Source organism: Halyomorpha halys, unplaced genomic scaffold (genome assembly GCF_000696795.3).
Source record: "Halyomorpha halys isolate HHAL.00 unplaced genomic scaffold, Hhal_1.1 Scaffold1090.1, whole genome shotgun sequence".
NCBI classification, from domain to species: Eukaryota; Metazoa; Arthropoda; class Insecta; order Hemiptera; family Pentatomidae; genus Halyomorpha; species Halyomorpha halys.
The window spans coordinates 279,206-289,721 of record NW_027114054.1 but is presented as its reverse complement, the minus strand read 5'-3'; the positions used below and the strand labels follow the sequence as shown (position 1 = coordinate 289,721).

General features: G+C 30.6%; 1 protein-coding gene across 1 annotated transcript in view; it reads left to right on the top strand.

Annotated features, from left to right (window-relative positions):
- Nucleotides 1-10,481, top strand: part of Pex16 (peroxin 16) — an 11,764-nt gene extending 1,283 nt beyond the window's left edge. The window contains exons 3-6 of the mRNA XM_014432640.3: nt 3,342-3,481; nt 3,556-3,635; nt 5,346-5,449; nt 9,462-10,481. Of these exons, the coding sequence (XP_014288126.1) occupies nt 3,342-3,481; nt 3,556-3,635; nt 5,346-5,449; nt 9,462-9,708 (571 nt within the window). The 3' untranslated portion in view covers nt 9,709-10,481. The remainder of the gene's footprint in view (nt 1-3,341; nt 3,482-3,555; nt 3,636-5,345; nt 5,450-9,461) is intronic.
- The last annotated feature ends 35 nt before the right edge of the window (nt 10,482-10,516 follow it).

Below are 10,516 nucleotides of genomic sequence, written 5' to 3'. Positions count from 1 at the left end.
TACATACTAGTCACATTTTATTGTGACAAGAAGTGGGTACACGTGACATCAGGAATAATGGAGGTGAGCATCCATCAGTTGCCAGGTCCTTTCCTGCTTTCTTCAGTCTAATTTGAATATTTTCATTATCACCATGTTCTTTATAAGTTTGTTGTAACATCTGTAGAGTGCCGTAAAACGTTTTTTACTAGCGGAGTGAATATGATTTAATGTGGATGCATATAAGTTTGTATAATATTTGTTACTGTGGTACTAGGTTGAGCCTGTTATAAGTCTTAGTGAGTTTTGATTGTTTTAAATAAAATTGGGAGTTGGTGAAATCTGGTTGATTCTTGTATTTCTCGTATCATTTCCATAGATTATGATCGTGTTTCAGAAAATAGGTAAATCATCAAAGGAGCAAGAATTGATTACTAAAATACTCTGGTCCTGATGATATGCAGGGTGTCCCATTCATTTTAGATGTTCACTTCCTCTAATCTCTATAATTTTAGGAATTTTGATTTGATTTTTGCTCAGTCATAAGGGTGGCATTTGTTACACTTTTGAGAGTATTGTTAGTTTACTGACCTCCAGCTCTTCAGTGCATTTAACTTTAAAATTTCCTATGGAAAGGGGATTTTTTTATTTTTTTTTTACAGATTGTGATAGTAAATCACATTTTTATACTAAATCGTATTGGGCTCTTATTTTATCAAACACCTCCTGAAGGAGTAAATAAAAAAATTATGGTTTTTGACAGTTTGCTTGGAGAAAATTGAATATTACATGTAAAACAATATCGTTTTAGAATTAAATTCATAATTCTATCCAAGAATCCTATATAAATTGATTCTCCTCCACCGACCAAGGAGACTAAAATGGCTTATAATAATGAAGACTCAGTTTAGAAATACCACAATTTGGATGATGAATTTTTATGAAAACTTTAATTTCGAAATTGAAATTATGTTTTTTTTTTCGATTACTTTCACCCAAATAGTCTAAAACATAAATATATTGTTTGTGTTTTTTTGGTGATTTATGATAACAGGACATTTTGGATAAATGCCCGGTATGAATTTATCTTAAAAATTGATTTGATATCAGAAGCCTTAAAAATAAGAACTCAGTTCCATTGGAAATTCCAGAGTTTAGTGTGCTTGAGAATAACTAGAGTAGGTTAGAAAATCAGTAACGCCCTCAAAATATGAAGTACATGCTACTTTCAAAATCTGGCAAAAATCATGTTAAAATTACAAAAATTGTAGAGGGTTGAGGGAGAGTGATCCTGTATACTGGAACACAGTATATAAAAGAAATATCTGATCACTGTCTAACTGACTGTTGTACTTGAAAGAAAAAAAGAAAACATGGTATATTCAAGGAAAAAATGGTTTAAGATTAAAAAAGTACACAATTATGCAACAGACTTTTAAATTATTGAGCTTCTTCTACAGTATGATTTAGCATTTACTAACTGCAGCTATCATTTCACTTATTTAAAATTTAAGGTTCTGACGTATTAACATCACCACAGCTGGTGTTAATACGTACAACTTTGTTAGCATGCAGCAATCTTCTTGTTCGTACTCACACAAAGTTATCTTTGGTTTCCTTGTTGCCTTGTTGTTTGTTGATTTTTTACCCCATATTTTAGTGCAACAAAAATGTGTATAAGGGATTTTCCAAAAACAGAACAAGATGCAATTTTATTTCCTCAGGAGCGAAATATTTTGCCTAGAAAACATACATGTAGCAATTACCATGACATGAAACTATATTTTGAAAATGTAATTTAAGACAGTGTGATCAGCAAGTGGGACTTAAAAAAGACACCTGGTTTGAGTTGAGCCGAATTCCATTTTGTTCAGCTTTAAGATTCATATACTGCTGGTGAGAGGAGCTGACATCGGTTAAATTTTGTGAAAAGCAGCTTGATTTATCGGATTAAACTGTTATAGACTGGAATAATTATACGCGTGAATTATGTATCTTGGATATGGAAAATAAATTAAACAAGAAGATTAGTGGACCAAATTGCATTGTGGAAATTTATGAAAGTTTGTTTACTAAATGTAAAAATAATCTTGGTCGAGCATTACTCGAACAGTGGGTGTTTGGTGGTATATGTAGAGAAACAAAAGATTCATTTGTTGTCACTATTCCTAATAGAACTGGCTCTACCCTTCTTGATAAAATTATTGAAAACATTGCAGATGATAGCACAATTTATTCTGATAGTTGGAGAGGTTACCCAACAAATAGAATAATAAAAGGATTTCTAAATGCTAAGGTTAATCATAAATACAATTTTATTGATCCTGATACAGGAGTTCATACACAAACAGTTGAGAGAATGTGGGGTAGTGCTAAATGGAGGAACAAGAGACATAGGGGGACGGCGAGACATCATTTGAAATCTTATTTATCAGAGTTCATATGGCGTCAAATGTGATTGGCTACTTTACATAAATAAAATATTTTGAATTTTAAAGTGTTTTGATTTCACATAAAGTTTTTATTCTATTGATTGTTTTCAACTGTTTAACTATATTCTTATATAATACTATAATTTCATGTAAATAAATATTCTTAAAATACTTTCCTTCCATTTGATTTAGATGCTAACTCTGTTAACATTAATTGTACTATGCTGAGATACTCTTGTACCATCAAAATTTTAATTTACTTATAAATAAAAATCATAATGAGATTTAAAAAAAAAGAAAGTTCTTTAAAATAATTTTTTGATGTTCTGAAAGAGAATTTGTTTAAGTTTCAATCCAAGCCTTGAGCCTTAATATCGATCATTTCCTAAATGAAAAGAGAAATAAATGGGATATATTTTAGATATTTCTGAGTATCTTTAAGGTTAAAGGGTGTGGAAAAAGTACATCGACTAGGATTATTCATTTATCAGTTGTTGCTACAGATTACTAATCTATTTTAGCCAGGGATCTAGATTTATTTCTAGGTTTACCACAAAATAAAAATCAACCATCCCAGATTGGACTTCTGTTGCAGACACTAATGTTTAAAAGTTAATGGTTATCATCCTTGAGTAATTTAGTAGTTTTGTTATTGAGTAGTTTATTAGTTTATTATTCCTTGTTCACTACACTAACTTTTAGTAGCTGACTGAACCCCTTTCTAGACATAACCTTTTTAGGAGTCCTGCAAATAATTTTTTTTTTTCTTATCAAGATTCAGAAAAGTCATATTATCAATCACAATTAAAAAATTAATATTTACAAGTCTTTCAATTATTAAATTTTGATGAATAATGTACTATTAATGTGATAGTAATCATTTAATATTTTCCTGAAGTAATCTTTTATTTATTTAAAAATTGATTCCAGATGCCTTGGTCGTTTATATTTAATTAAGAAGCATAATGAATTATTAATATCAAATCCACCATTTCAACCATTAAACAGGGAAGAGATTGATGAATTTAGACTTCGGGATAAACCAAGAAAATTGAGAACATATCTTCAAGGTTGTCTTATCTCATTTTAGGTTATCTATAATATTTCTTGAATATTTTTCATTTCTGTTGTATTTTTTCTTTAGATGGTGGGCGTGCAACTGCTAGTGCTAAAGTTAACAGTACTGATCAACAAAAGTTTTTGAAAACTTTGTATAGTGCTGAGGTAAATATTTTTCTCAAAGTATTTTTGTAAAGTGATGTTTTTTTTAATCCAATAATTGTATTATAATTCCTGCTCCCTGCTGAGTGTATTGGTTTCTAATATATTCAGATCTATGTCCACCTCTCCATGATATAACTTCTGGATCAATATTTGTGTGATACAGTGATACTTTTCATTTTTTTTTTTTTTTTACTGGCCTCATTCTGTATTACATAGAACAGAACTTTCTGACTCTCCATGCATTCTAATCAAAGAGAAACTGCCAAATCATATCGGTGATCAATTGAAAAAACAGGACCATTCAGTTAAGGCATGGATACTTTATTGTTCGTTATTCTGGTAGCTGGAAATATATGAACTAAGTGCCAAGTTTAGATGCATTAGATTAATTTCCTTCATAGAAGCCACAAGCCTGAACCAGGTAGTGCTGTTATATTATAGAGTTATTATGCACGAACCTTTAGACTCACCTTTGGGCTTAATTATGTACAGTTGAGCATTGATTATCCGAACTAATCTCATCATGTATAGTTCAGATAATCTAAATTCACTTTAAAAAAAGGAAAATGCCAAACAATCATGTTTGTATAAAAAAAAAAAATTGTATTGTGTAGTACACATTTATGTTGTTGAAAAATTAAATGTCATTAAAAATACCTACTTACTGTAATTTAGGACGATTTATTAAGGTTGACATAAAAAAAGTTGCCATATTTGTTTGCTTCAATTTTGATTTCCTCTTCATGGTAGTTAAGTCTTTGATTCTTTTAAGGTTCAATAATTGGGTATGATTTGACTCTTCTTGTCGTTTGAACCACTAGGCTTCTTTGCACTAGAAGCCAGTTCGAATATTCAACTCTCTCCTGTACTTCTATCCAAGTTAACTGATTTTTTCATACCTCTAAATTAGAAGGCTTTTCCCCTATAATTACTAGTTAAATTCTAAAATTCACTCTCTGAAAGTTTTTCCAGCCCAATCTTTGATCTTAAAAATAACCTTATACGGTTATTTAGAAGAAGAACCTTATAAGGGTCATTCAAATATAAGTAAGACTTTGTTTTTAAAAAATTATTAACATTACTAAATAGTTAAGTAAAAATATATAATTTTTCTATATAATCATCCCCTTATTAGAATAGCTTTTTCCACCAAATCGAAAGAGATAAGTTCCTTCAGCCGGCTATCCATAAAACTCTTAATCCCTCGATCATCAGGAAAACTGCTTCAAGTCACTTTCAATGGTTCAAACATGTGAAAATTATACAACAATGAATCTGGACCTTGTTAATTTTATCGTGCTGTTGGCACGTTTTATATGCAATATAATTTCCCTTTAGTTAGATGATGAGCAGCTTCAATTTTTGTTTTCTGTCAAACTTCTCTTGGGTAGGAGATTTTCCACTTTTCTTCAGCCTTCAGGGCAAGTTTTGTATCAATGAAACAGCAGTAGTTTTCAGGAGATCAGAAAAAACATATTTTATCACAACAGATAAAATAAAATAGTAAACACTCCACAAAAAGTTTAGTGAAATTTTTTGTAGTCATGTTCGAATACGCTTCTGTGATTGGCTCCATTGGAGCTGGCCTTGTTTGAAACTAAGCACTTGTGGTGCTCCCCATTTTTTTTTTATAAGACACCTGTTCGAATATATTTTTATTTGTTATTTCGTACATTATTTTTCATATTTTTATTTATCCATTATTTTCAGATAATCTATACAATGAAGCCTCTCGCACATTTACTAGCAATGTATTACTATGGAGAAAAAAGTTGGGTTCCTTGGATGATATCTTTATGCTTTGATGTCACTAGGTAAACAGATCCAGTTATGATAGTGTTTATTTTGGTAGAGATTTACTTTTATACAACATAATTTAATGTAATTCTAATTTAATTGTAGATATATTTTTGTATTTATTTAATTAGAAATCACATATCAAGTACATCTATAATCAAGAGTTACCAATGTAGTCATATTACGATGATAGGAAAATTTGCTCCCATATCTAAGGTTTTTATTTGTTCCCTGGACCAAAATCACCAGTGCAGTGGTCTTAATTAATAGCTAGATTACATTCAAGCTATAAGTCTGATCAGTGTATTAATACAGAATCAACAATATATTAGAGATTAGTGAAATTGTAATGGAAACTAACACAAACATCAACCCAATAATTAGAGATAGATTAGAATAATTCAAGTTGAAAACATAACCATACACTCTCCACCCAGTTTCAGTGATATAGGTGAGGTAGGCCCTTTGCATATCCAGTTCTGGTGCGAACAGGAGACAGTTAGAAAGTTGGCACGCTTCTTCTGGCTGTTTATGACCACTGCTGGTGGTTTCATCACATTCAAAGCTAGAGCAAAAATATCAGGATGTTCTGTGGGTGTAGGCTGATTTCACTTTTTACGACAATGTTTCAGTTGCTCTTGTCGACATTAAACATTTTTGCATCCCTGAAGACTACTGTATGAGACCTGTTATATAGAGAAGTTAAATGAAGACTAACCTAATCATCCTGTAGGAAAACATGAGTGCAGCTGTTGAGGCTAGTGTTCCAAACACTGTGCTGTACAATGCAAAATCATAGGAGTACAACCAGAAGATTTTCCATCAAACTGTTCCTTAAAGCTTGCAGGTGCGTCTTGAGTGTTCTATGATACTTTTCTGTTAGTCTGTTGGATTGCAAATGGTTGGCAGTAGTATTGACGAGCTTGATTCCAGATATGTTTTCAGGAGAATGTAAAAGTTTTGATTCAAAAGTTTCACTCAGTCAATGTCAAATTGAATATTCAAAGCATCTGATCCAGTGGGCTCAGAACACTTTTGCGATTGTTAATACAAACTGGTTTTGTAATGAGAAATACTTCTGGCTACTTAGCTGATTAGTTTATGCATGTAATGAGATATTTCATGCCTTGCGACAAAGGCTAAGTGGCCAACAATGTAAATAAATATGTTTGATTGATGTGGTGAACTGAGAAATATATGAGAGTTGCCTGAATTGTCTTGGAACAGTTCCCTTGATATTATGTAGATTGTTAGTAAGTGGTGATTGGTCTGTTTAGCTTATATAAAAGTAGCCATCCAAGAGGTATCTAAAATGTTTAGATAACCCCAAGGTCTCCAATTATTATATTTTTTCCTATCTAAATTTAGATGGCTGGCCCATGGATTTTCTAAGGGTTTATAGTATCCTAAATCAAGGATGATATTGAATTTTGCCTTGGCTGCTGCAATTTTTCTATGTGCCAAATTTGAAATCTATTGTAGGACCAGTTGTTTTCATATGATGTTGAGTGAAGAAAGGACAAGTTAAGAGATGAACCTTAGGCACCATAGGGATTGAAATCAGGAGTGGAGGGATGGGGAGAAGTGGGGGAAATTCCAGGTTCATGAGGAAAGAAAATTCAAATGATGAGATGAAACCTCAGGCTGAATCGGTAGGATCATCAAAGTATAAACAAACTTAAGGGGATAGATGGCATAATTGAGAAAAAGGATTAATGAGATATCCATATGTTCCAAAATATATACGCAAATGAATTGATCTACTACAGTGGTCATCTCAGGAAAATTCAAGATGATGACTTGTCCTATGTTCTTCAAGTCTGGCAAGGTGAACCTTTTATGACATAAAATATATGCCGAGAGACAAATATTACCAGAACCTTTTTCGTTTAGATCAGTTAATTTCCATTTTGCCAGATTATTATGAGTAATAGTAATACATGACATATTTATGGATAAAATGTATAGAAGTTGTATAACTATTAATGTTATTTAACAAAAATGATTTTTTTAATGTCACCGGAACAATTAGGCTTGTCAATCTGCTATCTAGCAGAACTTTGCTTCAATATTTGCTCTGGTTTCTAATTGACACCTCATGCATTAAAGCATTTTCTATATATATATAGTACTATATATTTATAACCCGTTCTTAGATATCGTAAAACGGTATAATAAAGAAAATTATTCACTGTAGTAGGTTGAGGGGTATATTTCAGTGACATTTGGAGAATAAGGGAACTTTGTGTTTCTTATTTCCAAAGACCTTACACTGGTATCTAATCCCCAATAAGTTGAAAAAACATTCTTCAGTCTATTACAAGCTTTCTTTTTTAAGATTAGACATATTTCTTTTTGAAACCCTAAAAACTTGATAAACTATGATCACTTCCTTCCTTTTTTTGGTAAATATTGTGGCTGTGATAAAATCAGCCTTGCTTATTGCTCGATCTTTGTCTATTTCTACTGTAATTCAACTTTTCCCATGTTTTTTTGTGGCCCTCTTCAATGTTCTTCAGTATGTGTGCTTATTTCTTTCCATTTCATCACCTGCTGATTGTCTTGGTCTTTCTGTATCAATAAGGCTCCTCAAAGCAACATCTTTAAAAGATGTTCTCCTCTTTCAAATTTAAAATAGATAAATCTTTGATATTTCCAGTTTCTCTTCATGATTTCTTGAACAACTTTAGAGTCAGTAACCTATGAACTTTTCTAGGACTGACAACCCCTGTAGGACTTTTGTTACTCTAATGTTCTCTTGCAAGAATCTGCATAACTAAAATTTTTGGTATTGTCAGAGAATAGAAGATCTAATCCAATTATAAACAGCCATATATACTTGTGAAATTGTTTATTGTTCAAGACTAAAAACATCATTCTGTTGTGGATGAATTTTTTAAATTTTATTTTTTAAGTAACCATTTATTGACATTTTGTGTTAATAATTGGGGAAACTAATCATTTTGAAGATCCAGTTATTGACACCTATAAAAGCTGTTGTTAGGGCAAATGTTTACTCATCTTCTTGGCTAAATCCTTCAGGTATTAGAGACGGTTGTGAAATGATTGAAATTTGCATTCTCCTTGTATTTTGTCTCTCTATGGAGACTTCATATTGGTGGTAATTGATGGCTTAATAATAGGTGCCTTTATCCCCTAAAACTGTGTAATGTAAGATGTAAAGTAGGGAGATGGAAAAATGGAAGGGAAAAAAGAAATTAAATCAATTCATATCTCACCAGTGTTCTCAAGTTTTCGGAAATTTTCAAAAATTCACATTTCTATAATAATTTTTAATATTCTTCAAGTTGAAACTATCTAAATGTAGTTGCCCAAACCGGTAAATATTAGAACCACAAAGCATATTGTTAAAATATTTTTTTTTAATTGTGTAACATCTTTAGGTCTCATTATAATATGAAAATGAAGAAATTCCCACTTCATACACTAGTATTTAAACAATGTGTGAAACGTCTGACAAAAGCATTAGTAAAATTTGTGGTGCTCTGAAAATGGAAATTTTATAAGAACCACACCGCTCTCATGATCAACTTTACCTTGATTTAAGATGAAATCAGATTTCCAAGTACCTCCAGCTGAAAATAAGTGAAAAAACGAAGTGGTTCTATATTTTAGAAGTTTCTGTATTATAAAAAATATATATTAATACAATATTATATCTCATTTTTAGGAAAGGGGTATTGGGTGTGAAACCTAAGTGATTGTGTTATGTTATTTATTGGTGAACTCTCATTCAGCCTTAATAAATTATGTTAACAATTAATACCACTGTACACAGTTAAAACTATAATATTTACTTCTTTAATATAGTTCTATTCACCAACCAACTTGTTTCCTTTCTCCCTTATTCACTCAGGACTTAAGAATAACTTATTATGTTGGTATTATTTCAAGGTTTTCTTGTTTTGTTTTTTTCAAGCACCTTTAGTTAATGATTTACTTGAAATTACTTAAGAATGTTACATGATTATTATATGCCTAAAATGAACATATTTTTTTTTGTTTCAGTAACACTATGAATTGTGAAGTGGTCACAGTAGTCCCCACAAAACGTAATATTTTAATGCAACGGTATATACGCCTTCTTTTGTATTTTTTAAGGTCTCCATTGTATGAAAATATTTTTTTAACATCTACCATGATCGAACTAAAAAATCAACTATTTCAAATACCGATTTTCGGTATTGTCTTGCAACTACTCTTGAATTGTATACCTAAATACAGGCACTACTACTTTTATTTATGGTCTCATTAGGTAATTGTAAAATGCTGATGATAGGTTTTTAATTCTTGTCAGTAAGTAATCCAATTATAGATAAGTTATCCTTGAAAAATTTTTAAGACTGAACACATGACAGCTATGACAGTTTTAGTCATATGAGTCCAAAAGTGACTTTTTGTTTTGTTTTTCAAACTTTTTATATGATGTTTGCAATATACAACAGCTGTTGTGTGTAGGATAATTAAAAGGAATTTTAAAAAATATATTGATTAAAAGCTGTGAGCAAAGTTTAAAAAAAAAATGTAATAGAAAGATTATGTGAAACTATTAAATATGTAAATTATTATTCTGTTGATGAAGTAGTGTCTATATTATCTAGTTGTTTACATGATTTTTTGTTGTGTTTTGTTTCCTGCTTACTTGTATTGTTGAATTATTAGCTATAACATAACAACTAATCAAATGAATTATAATGAAACTCCTTACTCTTTTAAACCAGAGAGATGCTTATCTTCTTATTCTCCCCAATTGATTTATACAAACTGAATGACTAATGTTAAACTGAGCATAATGTAGTATTGTTATGTTTATGCTTTTTTTTTTCAAATTATTATTTATGGATTTATTAATAATTTGAATGTGCAATGTCAGCCTTTATTTTTGTTAGTTTTTACTATAGAAATCCAATTACTAGTGGATCACATTCCAAACATTAAGTTAAATATAATTTGTTATTTATGTGTATTTCCAACAAGTCTTGTATTATTCATATATATGAATAAATATTCTTTATATGTGGTTTTGAACTCACTAGTTGATGCCTATCAGAAAATCATCTTTA